At 34.2% G+C, this 22,832-nt stretch overlaps 1 protein-coding gene across 4 annotated transcripts; it reads left to right on the plus strand.

Annotated features, from left to right (window-relative positions):
- The first annotated feature begins 796 nt into the window (after window positions 1–796).
- LOC104881571 (uncharacterized) lies at window positions 797–15,211 on the plus strand. 4 transcript variants are annotated; one of them, XM_019224759.2, is made up of 17 exons: window positions 798–1,178; window positions 3,151–3,348; window positions 3,482–3,584; window positions 3,915–4,182; window positions 4,296–4,586; window positions 5,376–7,723; window positions 8,695–8,994; window positions 9,077–9,355; window positions 9,932–10,060; window positions 10,576–10,776; window positions 10,912–11,054; window positions 11,276–11,576; window positions 12,101–12,240; window positions 12,929–13,007; window positions 13,158–13,335; window positions 13,631–14,310; window positions 14,891–15,211. In XM_019224759.2, the coding sequence occupies exons 2-16, from the start codon at window positions 3,164–3,166 to the stop codon at window positions 13,636–13,638; spliced, it is 4,953 nt and encodes a 1,650-aa protein (XP_019080304.1). In that variant the 5' UTR covers window positions 798–1,178; window positions 3,151–3,163; the 3' UTR covers window positions 13,639–14,310; window positions 14,891–15,211. The 4 variants fall into 4 exon arrangements, with proteins under 4 accessions (XP_019080308.1, XP_019080304.1, XP_019080305.1 ...); XM_019224760.2 differs by having other exon boundaries at window positions 14,895–15,211; XM_019224762.2 differs by having other exon boundaries at window positions 5,379–7,723.
- Window positions 15,212–22,832: the final 7,621 nt, after the last annotated feature.

A 22,832-nucleotide genomic window follows, 5' to 3' on the forward strand; every position in this document is an offset into this window, starting at 1 on the left:
AATAGTACTTATATTTTTAACTTAAACATTATTTTCAAATATTTAACCTCTTAAATTTTGAACATACCATTAATACTTTTGGGTCTATTTTTATTTTAATATTATTTAAATTAAAAATATACTCGAATTTCTTTAAAAAATTAATGTTACCTTAATTATTATTTTAGAGTTGTTGATTTGGTTTGGAAAAATGCTTTTTGATTTTTATTTTAAAAAAATTTCCTATTTTATCTTTTTTTAAGTTATGTTTAATTAAAAATCAATTTAACAATTATTTTAGGAAGTGTTTTGATTTTGAGTCTAAAAAATAATTTTTTTTTTTTTAAATTCAAGTGTAGTAAATTTTAGGAACCAATTTTAATGATATGAAAATATGAAACATTTTTAAAAATCTAAAACAGACAAAACACTTTCAACACTATTAAACACAATATAAGAAAAATAAAAACTATTTTTAGAAAATAAAATTTATAAATTTTTGTTTGGTTTTGAGTTTTCACACAAATTTGAATTTTGTATAACATATAGTTATTGTGACATCACACATTATTTGTGATTTTATTAAAAAAAAAAATATTACTATTTTATTTTTGCTAATGATAATATTACTATTTTTAATCATGTATACGTTATGATATCACATATTATTTATGATTTTATTATTATAATATTACATTTTTTTTTTTATTTTAAAATGATTTATTAAAATATTTCATGAAATGTTTTGTGTGATTTTATTTCCTTTTTTGTCCAAAATTTTAAAAATAGTTTTAATATTTCTTAAAATAAATTTAGAAAACGTGGGATTGGTGTTTGGGAATCGGGAATGTTTTGGGTTCCAGGGAAGCCTAATCTCATCCGGAGTCCCTAAAGCTCTAGGCCAGTTGGTACAGGAATTTCGAAATCGGAATCCAAATAGAAGTAGAGTTTTTCCAAAATGGTGTGCTACTTGCGATCATACTCTGAGAAGTATTTATGGAAACTCTATATAATTCGGAGAGATAGAGATTTTTTTACCAAGAGATCTTCGCGCAATATTAAAGATCATCAACGAGAGAGTCGCCGATTTCCATCACCGCCGCCAGAATCTGCATGTCCAATCCCCGTTCGCTGCCGGAACCATGAGCGATCGATTCACATTGTCGTCGTCATCTTCGACCTTCTCTTTTTGCAGCGAGGTACGTAAAGTTCGTTTTTTTTTTAATGCTATTATTTTATTAGTTTAAGGTTATTATTTTATTTGTTTATGATTATTGTTCTATTAATTTAAATACTTTTTTAAACCCCAACCCTAATCGTAAAAAGTATCATAAAAGTACAGAGTTTGAAAGCAATCTCAGTGGGCCACAAACATGTACGGTGAAATCAAGAAGAGAGAGACAGGTCTCCCCCACTTTTTTTTCTTTTTTTCTTTTTTATTCTTTCCTTTCTGTTCTTTTCTTGTTACTTTTGTCTCACGAAACAAACATTCGAGACTCGTACATCTAAAACTCGACGTTTTTTTACGTTGATCGATCGGAACCCTAAAGGACTAGGGTTTTGATTATTTGAAATTGGGAAACAAACAAGCCTTGGGATTGATGTGGACTATACTCTGGTTACCTCTGGTAAATTATATATTGTACACTGTTCTTCTCTGGGCTATAAAAAATTGAAGATTAATTTGAGAGATGTACTCTAATTTATGTGTGTAATTTTTTTATTTTTTATTTTTTTTTACTCGGAAATTTGGGGTTTGTGTTTGATCGAAATTCCCACATCCGAATTGGAGTTAATAAAAATTCTCGATAAAACATTCAGCCGCATTCTGGAAATTTGGGTGGTTCAAAACTTTGAATTTGGATTGATCCTGGAATTGCCCTTTCGGAATTAAAACTAAATCAAATTTTTAGAAGTGGATTCCGCTTGAAATTTGGAATACCCATCCAAATGTGGGAAATTCGGATAGGGGCTAGAATTTGGATTGACACAATTTAACAGTTTAAAAAGAATCCAGCTGGAAATTTGGAATATTCATTGTGAAAAATTTGGCTTTGATTTCTAAAACTAAGTTGGTCTTCTCCAAATTATTGGGAATTTCCTTAAAGAACATGAATGCCAGCTGCCATGCCTTCTGTCAGTTGCCACGCCTTCCCTCAGTTCTAGCTGTTCCGTAGCTTGCTTAACGGCCCTTCATTCTGGAATGGCTTGCATCGTGGTTAAATAAACTTGTGAGAAGTTGAGAATTCATCAAAATTCATGTAATGAGAAATTTGGTAAGATGTACGATGAGAAACTTTCTCTGGAGGGAAAGTGGATTATAGTTACGAGAGCGGCTATAGAACATGGCTAATCTTTTTCATAAAATGAGTCTTGAGTTGATTGCATGCTTTGCGAAACAAGGATGGTGAATTATTCGGTTTAATGGATTTCAGGAATTAGTGATTAACCACTTGCTTATATGCAAGATTGAAATTGAGATGTGAATGTGGAGGTGATGAATCAGAGGTTTAGGGAAAATAAATTTACAAATGGGGCCTTGGAAGTGTTATACATAGGTGAAAGAATAGGTTTGGTTTTCTGGGATGCATCTTGTTCCCTGTTTTGCTACATTGGTGTTTTGTTCAATTGCATTTGTATTTGCATCATTGTCTGAGTAAATGTCTGATTTCACTAATACGATAATGTATAAAATTTTGTGGAAGACAAAGTGGGCCTCTTCAAAATTGTGGTAGACATCAAATGAGGGACCATATTGGATTTAGTAGCTTTCTTCTGGGGGTTTCTTGTTTAACTAGTATAGATCACTGGACTGCCAGCTTCAGGTGGATGTGTTTGGGTGCAAAACTTCATTGAAGCTATTATTCTAATCAGAAGATACCATAATTGTCTCTTGGTTTGCACCACAAAATATGTTTTATGATATTATTGTCTTATTGATACTTTGAACGGATATGATCTTGAACTTCAAATTGTTTTTTACAGCATCTGACAGTCTATTCAATAATGTAATTGGTGGTATACTGTTTTTGTTTCTATGTCCAACATTTTTACTTCTTGTTTGTGATTTTCATGATTTTTATCAGTTTATGATGAAATGGTCAAGTTATGAATAAATCCTTTCTCAATGTATGGTTCTCATTTAATTTGTATGGTTCTCAATCCTTGTAGTGTGAGTAAACCCATGCAAACATACATGGCGGAAGCATTTGGGCAAAAACGAAATCATTCTATTCAGAATCTGGGTTCTTCCCAGCTGGGAGGAAATGGTTTACTTAATTATCCCATAAGAAACCAAGTAGACTCTCAGATTGACTGGCGAAAGGATCCCACAATCATTCCACTTCGTAAATTGTTGACATACAGAATGTGAGTATCAAAAGTTTGGAGTAGAAAAAATTTCTAGACATCTAATCGTCAAGAATAAAAGTGGATTATTTAAAATGTTTGTTGAATCTTAATTGAGTAATTTTTTTAATGTGTTATGCAAATGCTTCTGCAGTTATCTTCTCTTTAGACCGATAAGGAGCATCGAATGGAAACAGTGTGCATCTAATCTTGCAACTAGCTTGGAAAACGAACTATTTTTGGGGGCTGCTTCTAAGGTTTGTTCTTATAATTCATTGGAGACTGAGAGACCCGTATTTTTTGTTTTGAATGGTTTGGTTTCTCAAGTCTTTCTCTTTAAAAAAGCAGCATGAAGACATCTTTTAAAGTTGAAATCTGTTGGATTTAGTTGTTAGGTTAATGGTTATATTTTAAATTACTTGATTCGATAGCTGTATATCTTGGTTTCTATGTCTTGATGAAAAATTCACTGGGCATTTGTGCTCAAATTGTGGAAATCAGTTGGGTCATGTTGTGTAGTTGGGTTTGTTATTAACATACGGTTATTATTACCTGAACTCATTTTCATTTTTCAAATTCTTTTCAAGGAGGAGTATGTGAACCAGGAGAAACAGAATCAACTGTTGCAGATCTTAATCCAATGTAAACTAAATGGTGTTAACCCCAGTCACCAACAAACTCATCATCTCACATCAACAACCTTGCCCTCTTGTGTGGTGATGCCAACCTATGGCATATCTCAGGATTGTTGTGATTCAGATGCACCTGATCCTCCTCTGGATCATGTCATGGCTGCCAGCACTGATTATGGCATAGTAATACCGGACAATAAAAGTCAATCTAGCTTCTTCAAAGGTGTGTCACCTAGCTCTTCCAAATTTTATTGTAATTTGGCTGAACAATTCTTTGATTCATGCATTGTATTGCTTCTGCTTTTATATCATGATGTGAAAACTATTTGCATGTAGGATCCCTGTTGAATGACTATAACAAAAGAGTTGCTGCTTCAGTCAATCCCCCTAATGCGAAGAACATGGTTTCATCATTTGGCATAAGACCGATTGCATGCAAGATGGATCCTAAACTTGAACAGTTTCCAGTTGTTTCTGCGCATTCTAATGGAGATGGATGTTCTGATGGTGGAGCTTTTGACAATGGACCTTGCTTTTCTGGGTGCACTTCACAGTATATTTCTCAGTCATCAATCAGAAGCCATTTGAAGAGGAAACATCTGGATCGGAGTACTCACTGTAATGAAGGTGAGAATTTTCAAAATTTCTCAAGCCTTGAATTGTTTCTGTCATCTTCTTTAAGCAGATTTAGAAAACCATTAATTGACATCACGCTCTAGGAAAGAATTACTGAATAACAGACAGAAAGCTTCTCCATCCAACACCCTCTTTCTCTAAACGTCCCCTTTGAATTGCTTGTTTTTCTTAATTATTCATAAACTCCTTCCTCTTTGGATTTTTTTATTCTCTGGATTGGTCTCCAATTCCTGAATTATCCTAATTCCTCAGCATCAAACAACTTTTGGTGTCCAAAAAATTTTAAAGTTGTATCACTTCTGAAACTGAAATATACTCATATCTCTCTTGCCTCTTTCAAACAATAGAGATTATGATAACATGGTTGATTTTGCTAATCCAAGAATGGATATGAGTATGATCACATGCAAATCTGGTAAAACCAAACTTGGGCATCAATATTAACTCACTGGACTTAGGTAGCATTGGTATTGGTATCTCTCATGCAACGGGATGCTTCTATCAATAGCATTTGTCGCAGTTGAAAGCTGGATAAACCATGCATTACAGATTTCGCTCCTGTGCTGGTCTTATATGCTTGGATTAATCATTTCTCATAGCTTATTTTTAGTTCCATGTGTGTTCTGTTTTAAAGTTTGAACTGGTTTCTTGATAAAAACCATTATATGAACATACTAAATTCCTTTTCCTGCCATCATTTATCATTTCTTTCTTCCTTTTTTTTTTTAATCTTATTTTCTTTCCTGACGAAGCTTTTGCCCTTTGGATGGCTACTTTTAGCAGGTGAATCCAATCAGCTGAAATTTAGAGGTCTCATGGGGGGTGATCAGAATTTTTATCCCATGGGTTTTCCTTCCACATTGGATCAAACTTCAGAGTCCTTGGATTCAAATTTACAGATCCTAAAACAGGTTCCAGGGAGGATTTCTAAAGCGTCTGTTAGTTTTCCTGGCATGATCTTCAATGGAGCCAGTTCAACTCTTGAGGATTCGCAAAAGTTACAAGAGCTGAAGATAGAGCCTCATCAATTTCATCAGCAGTTGCATCACTCTTATAGGAAGTTTGATAAACCTTCTGAGGCCCAACCCAGGGGTTACATGGCCAAAAGGGCCAAATCTTGCTGTCAAAAATTGGGTCAAAATGCACTCGAGCAGCCTCAGCCTTCTTTGGTGCAATCACATGGGACTCAATTTGGCATTTCTGAAACTAACGCACCTCCCTTTAGTTCAAATGGAGCTTCTAGGCATGAAAATTTAAGTAATACATTGCAGTTATCTTCTGAGCATCAGATTCTAGGTTCTTATATGGACTATCAGAGTTTGACTGTGCCTTCAGGGAAAAGCAAAGTTTCCTTTGTGAATTATGCGCATTCAACAGCATGTAAAGGTCACACATGTGATTCTCTCAGCTACTCCACACCATCATCGCATTTTGATAACGGTCAATTTTCAGATTGCTCTATCTCTGGGCCTGTCCGAAGGTCAGATGCTACTGATAAACATCAGTTGGGATTAAGGAAATTCAAGAAAGGTGTCTTATCCTTCGATGATAGAAATACTGGGGGGACCAACTCCAAAAATTTTTATGCCATACCACCTCCTTCAAAACGTCTGAAGGTGGTGAATCCCTCTTCCCACTTTTCATCTAAAGGTCAAGTTTGTCATGTATTAGCTCCTTCAATGGATCAACACTGTCCTCCTAAAGGCCTTCTAAACCCTCCACAATGTGCTGAATCTCCTGCATCAGTTAACTCAGAAGTTGTGACGGTGAACACAGAACTGGTTACCAGCCCCACAAAGGTCCACACAGGGATTAGTGAGATCAGGAATGATGTCGCAGCTAATCCTCTAAGAGTGACTTCCAAGCCTGCACAAACTAGTTCTCCAGATCTCTTGGTTAGTTCAAATGAGGAGATGGAACCTACAGGCATCAGTGAGATTAGAAGCGATGTTACAGATGATTTTCAGGGACTAAGTGTTGCCAATGTGCCTGTTCACTCTGAAGAGCCCACAATTGGTCATGAGGAGCAGGAGTTGCAGATTGAGATTAAGTCAGACCAAGTGAAGCCAAATATCCAGAGTGATTTTGGGACCCCAGCAACTGACCATGAGGAAGGAATAAAGTTTGATCCTTCCAAGCCCAAAATAGGGAGTGATTTTTCTCCAGATCTCATGGTTAGTCCAAATGAGGTGATGGAACCTACATGCATCAGTGAGACTAGAAGCGATGCCATGGATAATGATCAGGGATTAAGTTTTGACGATATGTCTGTTCTCTTTGAAGAACTCAGTACTGGTAATGAGGAGCAGACACTGCAGATTGAGATAATGTCAGACCTAGTGAAGACCCCAGCAACTGACCATGAGAAAGGAATAAAGTTTGATCCTTCCAAGCCCAAAATAGGGAGTGATTGTTCTCCAGATCTCATGGTTAGTCCAAATGAGGTGATGGAACCTACAGGCATCAGTGAGAATAGAAGCAATGTCATGGATAACAATCAGGGACTAAGTTTTGTTGATGTCTCTGTTCTCTTTGAAGAACTCAGTACTGGTAATGAGGAGCAGATGATGCAGATTGAGATAATGTCAGGCCTAGTGAAGACCCCATCAATTGATCATGATAAAGAAGTAAAGTTTGACCCTGCCAAGCCCGAGAAAGAGGGTGTTTGTTCCCCAGATCTCATGGTTAGTCCAAACAAGGTGATAGAACCTACCAGCATCGGTGAGGATAGAAGTGAGGTTGTGGGCAATTTTCAGGGACTATGTTTTTCTAGTGTGCCTGTTCACTCTGAAGAGCCCACTATTGGTGATGAGGAGCTGGAGATGCAGGTTGAGATCAAGTCAGACCAAGTGAAGCCAAATATCCATAGTGATTTTAGAACCCGAGAAACTGATCATGAGAAAGGAGTGAAGTTTGACTCTGCCAATCCAGAAATAGAGAGTGATTGTACTTTCCCAATGGCTGAAGATGAGACAAAAACAGAGAACGATTGTATTGCCCCGACAGCTGATGATGGGATCCCAATCAAGTCAGAAAACACAAAGAGAGAGAGTGTCTCTTTAGCTGATTTTTTCACTGCAGAGCAAATAAAGGAACATATATGGAGTCTCAGGGGATCCATTCAGCAGGTTAGTACATAATTGCTACTAATGCTTTAATTAACTGACATTACTATTATATTCCTTCCTAGTTCAAACATGATTACCGTGTTGTAGATTAACTGAAATCTGTAAGCACTGGTCCAAGGACTTGGGGTGAACAAAATTACTTCCTAGTTGTGCAGTTGATGTTCTTCGTCTCACACATGGTTAGACCATCTTAGGCAAACTGAGTCTGATTTCATCTCCAGCCAGTGTAACATTATGAAGAGTGTATATATTTTAATTGTAACTTTATAAGAGACAGATAGATAATGTACAGTTACTAGTAGCAGCCAATAACTAACAGATTGTCATTCATAATTGATTTTTCCTTTGCCCACTTCCATTTTGATGGGAGGGGATGTTGGTTTAAAATTGAGAACGACTTTTATGCCTCTTATGCATTTAACTTACTAGTTCTTGATGATGAAGAATAACAGAAGAGCTAATTTAGTCCATCTTTTCAAGCTGACTTATACACAATTTTCTTCAACTTTTTGCTTGTCTACAAATTGAACCTGATCTAAGTGTAGTTCTTTTGTTGCTATCTAGTATTTTTATTTGTCCTTCCAGGTGAACATAAAATCTTTTAACTTGAAATTTACTAATAATGTCCTTTCTTACCTTGCATGGCTTTGCTGTTCATTCCTCAAAATGTTTTTACACATCTGTTTGTTTTTTCATTTGATCATGTGAATGAATCAAGGGAGGTCATGTAACATGTGTTAGAATTCGTTCTAGACCATGATGATCAGGCTGTTGACATTGCATGTGGTTAAATTGTTTTCTTATGGGTCAGGCTGTTGAGTTAGGTTATATAGATTTTACAAACTCATTATATCTTTAGTTCTTTGCCATCCAAATTCTTTTTGCAAATGCTAGAAGTACTTTTTAGTTGATGCAACCTTCTTGTGGTTATAAATGGCCATTAATATGCTTGTATTTCTTCTTTGAAATAGAATCTTTCGAAGAAAGTAGCAGGACAGAAAATAACAAATTCCACCAGTGAAAATTCATGCCAGCTGTGCATGGCGGATAACCTTTTGTTTGCTCCGGAACCAATGTATTGTTCCTTGTGTGGAACCCGTATCAAACATGGTGTGCTTTATTACTCTACCCAAGCTGAAAATGGAGCAACGCATTGTTGTTGTACTTCATGCTATAAGATGTCTCGTGGTGGGAATATCACATTCTGTGGGTTTACAATCTCCAAGGCAAAGCTGGACAAGAAAAAGAATGACAAAGAAACTGAAGAATCGGTAGGATTAGTCATTTTGTCCTTTGAAAAACTGAATCTTGTAAAAGGTAAAAAACTTACCCCTTTCTGTTGTGTGTTTGCAGTGGGTTCAATGTGATAAATGTGAAGGCTGGCAACACCAGATATGTGCTCTCTTTAATGATAAAAGGGATATGATAGAAAATGCCAAGTACATTTGTCCCATATGCTACTTAAAAGAAATAGAAGCCAACCAGTGTATGTCCTTACCAAAGGATGCTTTTTCTGGTGCAAAAGATCTGCCAAGTACAATGCTTAGCAACCACATAGAGCAAAGGCTTTTTAGTCGTCTTGAGCAAGAGAGAAAAGAGAGAGCCAGTGCTGCAGGAAAGAACTTTGGCGAGGTAAGATGCAAACATTGTTCTATGATGATGCATGTTAGAATTGCTTACATACTTTTGATGCATAAACATCTGTATTGCTGAGCCTATAATTTGGATTGTCACTCTTTCTGTTTTAAAAACATAAAATAAATTTTAAACAAGAGCAAAAAGAAATTAACTGATTCTTTAATGGTATTACTGAAATTAATAGGAAGTTTGAAAATCACATGTATCACCACTACCCTTGCTGACAACTGTCAGTTCGAAACAGGTTTTTTATCCACTAATTATCAATTTCCTTTTTACCATTTTGACATTCTCATTTTTTATTGTTTTTCATTGCAATCAATTGTAAAGGACATGAATTCACATTCCCTTCAAATTTAGTGCTTATATATATATCTATATTTGTCTCTAAGAGTTGTTATACGGTGTAATTGTCATTCTATGTCCATTAGCTATTGTTTGCTTTCTAATTGAGTAGTTCTACTGGGCATTCATGGTGTATATCTCAATAAGAGAAATTGATTGTGGAAGCTTTCACATTCCTATTATAGCAACTTGATAATTTATATCTAATGTCCAATTGATTAATAGGTTCCTGGAGTGGAAGATCTTGTTGTGAGAGAGGTGTCGTCCGTCGACAAACAATTAAAAGTGAATAAGGAGTTCTTGGATTTCTTTCATGATGATAATTACCCAGCCGAATTCCCCTACAAATCAAAGGTGAGAAAAACTGAAAGATTCATATCTCAAAATATTTACTTATCAATTTTTGCAGGCAAATTACAAAATATTCCTGAGATTTCTAAAAACAACCACCTCCTTAATTTACATAAAATGTCACTGATCCTCCAAACCATGAACACCCTTATCCTTTTTCTTTTCCTTTTTTCTATTTTAAGTTTTCTAAAATAATATCAAACGTCTCCTCAAGTTTTGGATGGGCTTATGCTCACTTCCCTTACTTTTCATTTGATACAAATGATTGATTGTTTTCTCCTTAATATACTGTTTGATGAGAAAGGCCAAAACAATCTCAAATGCTTTTATCATATGAGAAGTCTGGCAAGGGGAGCTAAGCATATTCTGGCACAAACTTCAAGATATCATTGTTAAATTAGAAATCTGAAAGTGTTAACTTTTATTTTTCTTGTACTCTATGCTCCATTTTTAGTATGACTTCCAATTAGTGAGTAGTCCTGAAGGAATTAATATACCTTATTCCTTTTCCATTTTAGATGATTCTTCTCTTCCAGAAGATTGAAGGGGTAGATGTATGCCTTTTCGGAATGCATGTCCAGGAGTTTGGCTCAGAATGTCGACAACCAAATCAACGCAGTGTTTATATCTCATATCTCGATTCTGTCAAGTACTTCAGGCCTGACATTGCTACTGTTGGTGGAGAAGCCCTTCGTACCTTTGTCTATAATGAAATATTGGTATGCAAATCTTTATTATATTAATCCTTATTTCATTGTGTGCTATGATTCTATAGTTCCACTGGCACTTCTGTGCTGTGACAATTTAGTGACAGGATTAATTGCTTACACATTTTCTTTTTTTGTCATCATCAGATAGGGTACCTTGATTATTGTAAGAAACGAGGTTTCACAACATGCTATTTATGGTCTTGCCCCCCTTTGAAAGGAGAAGATTATATTTTATATTGCCATCCCAGAACTCAGAAAACACCAAAAACTGATAAGCTGCGGCAATGGTTTGTCTCTCTCTCTCTCTCTCTCTCACACACACACACACACAAATACACACAATGAGCTAGTAGTTTGACAAACCTTTCTAGGGCAAGATAGACCCTCCCATGGTGGCTGCAAAATATTAAATTAGCCCCAAAAGTTTATTTGGATCCCCATTGCCCTAGTGTTTTGCTCAATATGCATTACTATGTTCATGATATGCTAAATGTTCCCATGTGTGCAGGTATAGGTCAATGCTAGCAAAAGCAGCCAAAGAAAATATTGCGGTGGAGCTCACTAATTTATATGATCACTTCTTTATTCCAACTGGAAAATGCAACACCAAGGTGACAGCAGCTCGTTTGCCTTATTTTGATGGTGACTATTGGACAACTGCTGCTGAGGATTTGATCAGGAATATTGTACGTGAAAGTGGAGGAAATTTACAAAAGGCAACAAAACTAGTGACAAAGAGAACTTTAAAAGCAATGGGTCATATTAATCCCTCAGATGATGCTGCAAAAGATATTCTACTGATGCAAAGAGTAAAGTTCCCGATTTTACCTTTTCTAGTCTTTATACTTAATATTAAAAGATATGAGGTGTCATATCAATTTGTAAATTGGGGGTAGATGTTGACATTTGGATTTTTGGTGGGTCATTTTATTTTATTTTTGCTATTTCATGGAACTGAACTTGGAACCTGCCCCATCCCTGTCCCAATCTTTACTACTTGAGCCAGGCCCAAAGGGCAAATATTCAGGATAAATTTGTCATTTAAATCGGCAATCCACCTCTTTTAATTGAAAAGCAGATCACTCAAAGTTCACCTTAACAGTTATTTCTTTAATTATCTTTTCACTCTTTGAACTTGTGCTCAATTGGGGGAATCAAGAAAACTGGTGATGGGACTTGGTTACTATTAAGAGTTTAGACTTAGATTTCCATGCCTCCAATTGCTGAGTATTCCCGAAGTACTGAAAGGAACTCTTTTATTTTTCTTTCTTCCATTTTTTTAACATATTTACTAATTCTTTCTGATTTTTCGTTTCTATTTTTTCTTTTGTAGTTGGGTCAAGCTATCTTTCCCAAGAAGGAAGACTTTATTATGGCCCACTTGCAGTCTTTTTGCTCATTCTGCCAAGAAGCAATACTATCTGGAAGGCGATGGGTTTGTAATCAGTGCAAAAATTTTCAGCTATGTGAAAGGTAAGTATCTTCCTTATTGTTATAATCTGCAAGTTTTTACATTCTCATTATCACAAATATACTTCATTTATGGCTGTGCTTCATCTTAGATTCTGGTTGGCAATTCCTTTCCCTTTCTTGACCTGTGAGAACTGAGCACTGCTTGTAATACTAGCTTTATAGTAGAGGCTTATAGAAGAAACCATTCTTAGATCCCTCATGGCTTGGTTGAAAAGAGCTACATTGTTTTTCTGTCCCTATATTTTTAATTTTGTGCAGAATACTAGGTACTAATGTTGGCTGCTGTTGCTTCTTCTTTCTGTTTCCTTTGAGCATTATCTCTCTATTCAGGTTCAACACCAAAATGAATACACAAATAATGCTCAGAGACAATTTTTGTTTTAGTGTGAGGCTTATCATGTCCCTATGTTAAGTTGGTCCTAATTCCATCTTTCAGGATGGCCAGATTCTATCTAGTGTATATTTGTTGATTAAGGGCCATTCTCTCTATCATATATGACAGATTTTCATATCTCTGTGATACATTCTTGTCAGTCTTATTTATTTATTTATTTCCATTGTGTTGGAAAACTATTATTTATTAAAATGTGTATGCTGCATTTCTATTTCTGAGCTTGGGAAATGGATTACAGAAGTAGTTGCACTGACTTCTAGTTATTCACCCTTCTTTCCATTTTGTATTCTGCAGATGCCATGATATGGAGCAAAACCCAGATGAACAGAACATGCACTCTGTCAATAGCATGGAAAAACATGTACTCTCGCAGGTGAATGCTTATCCCCAAATGACATTCATCTCTTTCATTTCTGAGTGGTAAATATGGTTGAATACTTGTAAAACTATATTCTTGTTTATAAAGTAACTCATTTCCATCGAAAGTTTAGTTCATCCTTTCTTAGTTCCTCATTGTTTGCAGGTTGTGAACAATGTACCTGTTGATACAGAGGATAAGGATGCTACTTTAAATAATGGTTTCTTTGAGAATAGGCAATCTATCTTGAGCTTTTTACAGACAAACCATTATCAGTTTGATACACTGCGCCGGGCCAAGCATTCCTCAATGATGATGCTTCATTATCTCCACAATTACTCAGGTGTTTGCTTCTATTCATTTGGTATAATGTTGGATTTGAATTTTGATGCCCTTGATGAGTTCTAGTTTGATAATTTGTTTTACATATTAATTCTGCTCTGTAAGAGACAACTAAGAAAGTGAAAATGGGTTTATAAAGAATGATAACTCCTATTAATTATGACTTACATGTTTCCAAGTTAGAAATAGGCTTCACAGAACTCACTATTAAATCATTACATGGGCACGTTGTCCTTACTGGGCATTTTACATGCCTAAAACTTCTTTGACCAATTCTGTTGTCTTGTCTACAACAGGATGTTGACTCCAAACAAGCAATTTCTTTGTCAAATCATATTTTATAAAGAGATGATGAGATGAGTAGATGGTTATCCAGCCAAGGAGTTCGCTAAGTCCAACCAAGGTGCAATTTTTGAATGAGGAAGACAGATACAGTGGAAAAGGATCTCCTTAAGACTATGCACAAACACTTCGTTTGGCCATTGGTGGTTCAGCAAAAAGCAAAGAAATAGAGGTGACTGGTGAAGGAGTAAATCCATCAGCACCAAATCCCTGGAGACTTCTTGACCATCGTCAGTATATACAAGGAAGCACATATTTAGAAAGTTGAAGGAAACTGCATTTTAGCAGGCTGCCAAAGGGCTGGTCCAAGGATATGTTTTGAGGAAAAGGAGATGGCAAACCTCCATTACTTATTTGGTATACTTCTGCTCCTTCAAAATTTTCATGATCTTTGGCATTTAAGAACCACCAATGAGGGACATTCCCTTCCTCCCCCCCCTCGCAAGGCAAAAAATGTATGGTCTCTGGATCCATGGCCCAGGAGGAAAGCAATGCTACTTCAGCAATGGCATTGGTACAGGAGAAACCGGTCGAGCACTATGATTATTTAAGTGTGCTAAAGAACTGTTATGGGTCCTAGACTGTGGCGCATGTTTCATCTTCCACAATAGCCTTCGTTAATGTTCACTGGCAGGTATTGTACTCTCCTGACTGAGATTTGAGAGCAATTATCTAAAAGTGTTAGGAGACGTTTTCCATTTAAAATTCCCTTATAGCATGAATTATTTCCATCGTTATCCAACACCTGTTTATCTCATTATTTCCTATACCCCATCATATATATGATAATCATTGCATAAGCTGTGCTTTAAACTATTTACATTCACTAGTTTTGATCACTCTCTGATGATTATCAATTAAATGATTAGATAGAGATACAATTCAAACCATTCAGCTTCACCTCCTTTCTAATATGTATGAATCTTTCCCTTCTTCACTCCTTTTTAAATGTCATAATATTAAACCCTTAGCCTTCACTGAGCATTGCTTGCTTTTAAGTCATAATTGTGTGTTTTGTTCATACCTCAAACTAGTTGGATGTGTCTTTGGTTGTTTAGAAGCCACAATTCATGCCTTTAATTTTGTATTTGAAGAGGTTTAATTTTGATTTTTTTTTTTATGAGGTCTCAATGAATTCTTTATCTTTCAATTCTTTTTTACTCGGTATTTTTATTTGAATATTGTTTTGATCCATTGATAATGATAATGTGTAGGAAGGGAGGGGAATGGCTGAGAGGCTAACAAGCACATGAGCAAGCAATAAAAGGGGCTTTGATTTGAGGAAAGCAACTCTGGAATTATTTCTTTAGTTGACACTTAACTTACAGCAGTCTTTGATTATTCTGTGTTGGATGAGGCGCTATTGCTATTGCTATTGCTACTCCCCTGTTGCCAACGTTCCGTTACCCAATAATAATATTTTTGGAGCGTTTTAGAAAGGTCCATGTTAAACAATTGTCCAATTCTGAGTAATTTCTATTATTATTTTCTCTCTTATTTTCTTTGCCCACGAAATTATGCCAAAAAAGGCATCTCACTTGTCAAGATACTATTAGTTTATGATTTTAATTACATACTTTTTAATGTCTTTTTATAGAACTTAAAATGATAAATATTTAGTAGTATTCTTGAAAATAATATATATATATATAAGAATATTGCAACAAGAGAGCCTCAAATTCAACATCATAATCATATTATTTAATAGGACTTAAAAAAATTATTAATAGAAACATACAGATAAAAAATATAAGTAAATAAATAATTTCAAAAATGAAAAAGCTTGTTTGGTAGGAGAATGGATTATGATGCTTAAGGTTGATGACAAGCACACACAAGAGTGTCCATTAGAGTATATTAATTGTATAAATTGGACGTTGGCCTTCCAGGTAGGTATCTATAGAAGGTTGCTTTTATGCCATTGTGCAACGAAGACGAGTTTTTGATCTAGTAATATTTCTATTTAACCAAAAGTTTAAGCTTCCTAAGCTGATAAGCATTGTGGTGTTACGTATGGTGGCCACACGCAAGCCATGCAGTGGAGGACATTGTCGTGATTGCACATGCCTTGGCTTCCCTCAGGTGTTGCCCAGTAGCCCATATATCTTTGCACCACAACTAGAGAGCCTATTCGTACGTGCATCAGTTACTTATTCACTGTCTACGCATGTTAGCCAAACAAGGCCTCACTCTTTGCCTCAACCAAACAGGCCCTTGATGAGTGATATGCCTTTGATGAGTTGTAGCTTAGTCATGTGTCTTTCATGCTCCCCTTCCTTGGTCCATATGCATGCACCTATGTGCCCATGTATGTGTCTCACTAAGGCACCCAATCCTTGCCCCCAAGCCAACTTTGCTCTGCATGAAAACTTGTTTCATCATTTGTTGTAAGTTCTGATGACCTTGGCAATCCCAAGTCCAAGTGTATTTGCCCACACAACACATGCACCAAGAGCATCCTAAGCCATTTGAATTTGACAGAAGAAAATATTAGGGATGCTTCCATAGCATAATTGATTTTCTTTAATTATATAATAACTTGGAAAATACTCCTATCACTCGAAAAATTCATTTTACAATTACAACAACTTCAGAAAATTGTCAAAATGGGTTAAGGGCCACATAAGAGTGCTGCCACACGCTGCCATTCTTGTGCACTACACCCATGGTAATGCAACATATGTTGGCAATGTTGTGTGAACTTCACATAGCTACATACCCTTAAATACTGTTGCTGCTCATGCCATTCAGTCCACTTGGATTCTTCAAGGCTATCTCAGCCAAGTGACACTAAGGTCCATCTTTGGCAGCCACAATAACCCACCATGAAGTATCTTCCAAGCCATGACACCTTGTTAAGATTAAGCATGCTAACTCTAATATGCCTTGGGCCATGTTCATATAAAGTGCCTCCATGCATGCCCATGTTGTGCCTTTTGAAAGCTAGGGAGCTAACAAACCACCCTCGCTAGAAGTGGTTGATGCCTTATCAAGTTATTCTCCAAATATTCCCTGACCTTGTCCTCAAATTGTCACAAAGTAACATCCGGCCCTTTCCCAACTTGCCGAACTCTTTGGAGTGCCTTTCCACTTAAATAACTAATTTTTCTTCCCATTATCTTTTTGCTTTACCTCTTAGTACATTGATCCAACACCTTTTCCAAAATCTATTAAACTATTTTTGGATAGTTGGAGGTGCCCTCTTTGTCCACACTCCTTCATAGTATCGCTCTTCATGAAATGACTTGAGGAAATTCACATAAAAGTAAAATGAATTTTCAATTTGTCTAGTAGCAGAACCTTATAAGCAACCTACCCCTCTCTCTTAATCACTTAAAAGGTGAGATCATAACTTGGGATTAGTCCTCTTTGAATTGTGTTTTGCTGCTAATCTTCTTCCATATTTGGAGAGAAAGTTTAAATAGAACCATGTCACCAACTTCAAACTCAAGTGGTTTCCTACCCTTGTCTACAACCCTTTTCATTTGCCTCAAACCCTTGTCCAAGATTTCCTTAGCATCTTTAATCAACTCTCATTTAGATCTTGCAAACTGAAAAACTAGGGACACTTCGACCACCAATTTGTTACTAAGCCACTTCTAGGGGGCATTCCTAGCTGTTGCCCCATTGCCACCTCAAAAGGGCTCATCCTTGTGGCGAAGCTCCTATAGAGGTTGTAACTAAGGGGAGTAGCATCAAGCAAATCAACCCAATTTTTCTAAGTGGCGCCTATCACATTGTGTTTGAAATGCTTCACCAATAGAGCTTTCATATTTTTAGTTTAGCCATTAGTTTAATAGTGATTGTTGAAAATTTCAAATTTGATCCCTACTTGAATATGTGAACCCAAAACTTTAATGAGCATCTCTATCACTAACAATATCTTCAAGTAATTCAAAATGTTTAACCACATTGCTAAAAAAATAGCTTGTTGCACAAGCATTTTGTGCAATAATGAAGATCGAAAGTTTTTAGAAACAACCTTTAATCACAAAAACCTTTGATGATAGTCTTTAAGAGCATAATATGACGTAACAATAATAAATTTATTATTTAATAATATGATTTCAATTTTCCTATTTTTTCTATCCTATTCATGCATTACACTTTATGGGCATTCTGACATTATATCTCTTGCATTGTAAATGACTTGAACGCATTAAACATTGTATACAAGATCTAAGTCATGAGTTGCTTGTAAGTAGATTATTTGTTCACAACTAATTCATAGACCTAGACAATTCATTTGAGGTTGTAGCATACTACCTCTTAATTGAAGGGATGACTAGTATTGATGATCGACATAGGTTTCCCATGCAAAGTGCACTAGTATGTATGCACACATTGGATAAAACTTATTGTATGAGTCATGACAATAACTATCAAGTAGTCATGATCTCACAAAGTTACTATATTGTATGAGCTCTTAATCTTGAGAGAATAAAATTTGTGTTAAAGTCTTCAACAAGTTTGACTTATAGGTAAAACCCTAAGTTGGTCATATATTTCTAATGGATTGAAAGTTACAATTGATGGAGACCGGTGACAACATGTATATTCAAGATAGACACTATAATCTCTCATAGTATTGAGACAATATGCCCCATTGGATGATCCTAAGGATATGTAATCAAGAAACCTATGATCATAACAATTCCTAAATTAGAATTTAACATTTGTTATTGGAAAATTAGAGTATGTCAGTTGATCATATAACAAGAGGATCAAATACTCAAATACTATAAAATTAATCTTGAGATGTTGATAGCATCTACCTTGTTAATACTTATACTTTCGAATTATGAATATTTTTAATAAATTTTGGGTGTTGATATTATAATTTAAAATGAGATGATATTTTGTATTTCTTTTATTTCAAACATCGTTATTATGCTTAAATTTTGTATATAAAATTATCAATGTCATAACCCTAAACTTAGAATTTTTTTTCGTTATAAATCAAAATGTAACCATTCCATGAAACAAATTCCATACATTTGTTATCATTAATACATTATACTACCTTATTTGCAAGGAATATTTGGTTAAAAATAGTAAAATCACCCTTCATTCACAAAAATAACTTGCCTCAATATTTCTATTGATACATTAACATTTTTTTGAACCAATTTACCCCTCAACCAAATAGAAAAGAAAACCTAACCAAGAACCCTCTAAATTCAAATTTCTTTCTTGTTCTCTCTTTCTTTTCATTATCTTCCCTCATTTGTATATGTAACTCCCTCTAAATTGAAATATCTTTCTTCCTCTCTCTCTTCCTCATTCCTATGTGTAACTCCACTTCTTCTTAACTACATCCAATTCAACTCTTTTTTTTGCTCTCTCTAAGGTGAAACCTACTACCCTTATTTCAACTAAAAATTCATTCATTTCTTTATTATTTGAATGTGGTTAACTTGGAATGAATATTTTTTTATTTTTTTTATTCCTTCAAACTTCAATTGAATATGTTGAGAATGTAGGTATTTTTCTTTTTAAATTTTTAGCAACATTTAGGGATTTAAATTTATTGGAATGGTTTTTGGAGTATGAGTAAGCTCATATTAAGTTCGTTGTAAATGAAACATCTTAATCTCATTATAGTTCAAATCAAAATTGAAACACAATTAAATTACTTGTAAATCAAACTTAACCATGTTGTATTTTAGGTGATTATTATTATTGAGAACTTAACCTTAATTAATTTTTTTGTAATCAAAACTCAACCCTAGTGTAGGTTAGCTGAACAACTCGACCAAGAATGAAAATGAATTATTTGATATATAAGAGAATGGATAGAGCGTTACGAGATGAGAAAAGACTTTCTCAAAGCATCATGTTCATGAGATGAGAAAAAAGAAAAGATTGAAATCACACTCAGCATCAAAGTTACGATAAGAAAGGAAAAAAAAAAAAAAAAGAGTTTGAGTTGAGAAAAGATGACATGAACTAAACAAGTGGGAAGACTATGTTTTTGAAGGGAAACAAAATATAAAAGAAAAAAACCGTCTAAAAGGAGACATCTTTCACCAAAATTAAAGAGTGACATAATTTTTAGAACTTAATGATTATTTTGACCTCCAAGTAACCCTGTTTTATACATATGGACTAGTAAAAAGTCAAAATGACCAATGAAGGAAATAAAGAAAAGAAAGAAATTAATAATTCTATGAAAATGTGGAAGAAGGAAATGAGAGAACTGCAATTTTGATAATTTAATTAAATAAAAAAAATTATATTCTTGTTTTCAAATGTAATAATAATGATAATTAAATTCCTGAGAAATCTATTTCTATTCTCTCCATCCTGCAAATCAAACAAGGCATAAATGTTCAAACAAGGCACTAGAATTCTATCTCCACAAAAAATTCATCATCATCAAATAGGTCACAACGGAATATTATGAAAATAGGGAGAGAAAATTTCTTCTACTACAATCAAAACCCTCACAACAGATAGAGCACCAACAACAGTAAAAAAAAAAAAATCAAGAAAATATACAAAAAAAAAAAAAAGAAAGAAAAGAAGTGAAAATACATATAATAAATTAATAAAAAAATAAAGAAATTTTTTTTGAAATTACAAATAACATAAGTTTTCAAAGAGTGTATTACAGTATATGGGTACATACCTTTGTAGCTTGCAAAAGGAGAACTATGGAGTATGTTAACACATGCCTTAATATTCTATAATATATCAGAGCATATTGGTGATTCTATTGTATAAATTCTGGCCTTCCCTGGATATTTATAAGAGGTTGGTCACAAAGAAGAAAAAAGATTTTGTAGAGGTTGCAAATCAATATATAGTAGTTTGTTATAAGTTGAACTTTCTAGATGATTATACTAAAAATATATTTATTCTAAAAAAGAGAGCAAAAATATTATTGGGTATTAAATTTTTTTCCAAATAAATTGGAATTCCTCTTTGAACATTTGACATTTATTAGTTTTATAAAAATATATAATTAAATCAATATAAATTATTTGAAGTAAATATATAAATGATGGAAGTATATTATTTCCAATAATCTCATAAAAGTAAAAGATTTAAACAAAAAAAAAAATCAAAATTTGACAAATAATCTCTTTTCTATATTTTTTACATTTAGATAAATTATTTATGAATTTGTTATCACAAAATATTTAGGAAGCAAATGAAATATAGTAGGATGATATTTATCTTAATTAAAAAAAAGGAAAATTTTGGATAAAGTATAGTAAAATGATAAAAAGTTGGGTAAGTAAACAAATGGGAGAAGTGGATTCTGAGTTATTAATTTGAAAAAAAAAATAGAAAAAGAAATTCAAATTTTATAAATTATTTTTATCTTTATGCATTTAAAAATATATGTATTTTTTATAAGTAAGATAATTATTTCCTAAAATGATCTTTTTACTTGTTATCCATAATATCAATTAATAAGTAGAGATGTTGATGTTTAATTGTAAAAAACCGATTTTCCTTTTAATTCTAGCTTTTTAACCATAAGACCTAATTTAAAAAAAAAAACTCTCAAAATTAAATAAACATCCTTAGAAATATTGAACAATAATAAAATAATAAATTAAAAAAAATAAAAATAGAATTAAAACTAAAATACTTAAAAATTAAATACAATTAAAACCAAAAAATTTCCATCATAATAAAAATAAAATATTAACTTCCATTATAATATTTCCAACTCTTTATCAATTTATATATATATATATATATATATATATATATATATATATATATATTTAATTAGTGTATTGAAGTGAAAGTTAATACTTTATTTTTATATTTTTAGCTTTTAAGTTTTTTAGTTTTAATTTAAATAAAATTTTCTAAAATGACCCATAACTAAATAACCTACTTGTTAGAAAAATTAAGCTAATTCAATCTAAAGTAATTACCCTAAAGGGGGGTGAATAGGGTGATGGTCTTTTTTTGCAAATTTAAATTGTATGAATGCAAGAGACAATTATATGCAAATATATAATAAAACAATATAAAAACAATTGCATATAAAGTAAAAGAGTAAGGAAGATGTGAGAGCTTTCTTCCATGTGTCACTCTCCTCAATACTGCTCGGATGACTACTACGTTATTCGGAGCCTTCCATCCGGACCACACAAGCACGCGACAACTAGCACCAGACTCCCTAAGCGGACAACGTCTTCCAGCTAACCTTCAAGTCTCCATTGCTATGTGTAATCAATTCCATCTGACATGGAGATGGCTGATGAGACCTCTTCCAATCCTTATGTCCATGTCAATGGATTATCACACACTGCTCATACCTCCTGCAAGGTGAAATGACAAGCAACTTCATTATGATACGATTTTTTATGGTACCTGCCAGCCGCCTAAAACTGTAATATGATTGCCTTACCACCTACAAGGCAACCATCATTACAGAGAAAGTCAAAGTGTCTGCTTCAACAGTATAGTGGCTTTCTCCTGAGCACTATAAAAAGCCCTCCTAAATCATAACCCAGGTATGCACGTTTAAGTTAGCTCATTCATCCTCTTCTTAGAAGGTTTTGACCTACATGTGTTTGATTTAAGCTTCGGAGGGGCGTGCCCGAACCACCTGTCCAGACATCCTTTGTGCAGGGAAGAAGTTCGTCCAATCCTCTATTGCTAGGTAGAAGCTCTGAGTGGCACAACGCAAGGAGGATCTGACTTCAATTGACCTAGCGTCAACAGAAGAAAGAATGAAAACACAAGATTTTTATAGTGGTTTGATGCAACCTAACCTAGATCCACTCTCCTCTAACTTCAATCCCAAGCTTGAGGTTCCACTAATTTAAGGCTTCCAAACCAAGCCTTCAAGCAATACAATCGGATTATGATTCCAATCCACCATCTTGGACTTTTGGCTCCAAGCACCATTTACAAACCTCAAAAGATACCTCACTCTTGAATAACCCCTCAAGTGATACCCCACACTTGAGAATCCCTAAGTGATACCTCACACTTAGATTCTTCCTCTTAAAAGTTTACAAATGAAGATAATAAAGGATCTCACAAAATCCTAGTACAAAATTTTAAGATTCAAACGATACAAGAAAACTATGATTGAATGGTGCACTAATGATATGCAAGTTTTAGAATAATGGTACACTAAAAAACACTCTCTCAAGGCTCAAATATATTTAAGAAATGTTT

The sequence above is a fragment of the Vitis vinifera genome, chromosome 14, assembly GCF_030704535.1.
Source record: "Vitis vinifera cultivar Pinot Noir 40024 chromosome 14, ASM3070453v1".
In the NCBI taxonomy this organism is placed as follows: domain Eukaryota; kingdom Viridiplantae; phylum Streptophyta; class Magnoliopsida; order Vitales; family Vitaceae; genus Vitis; species Vitis vinifera.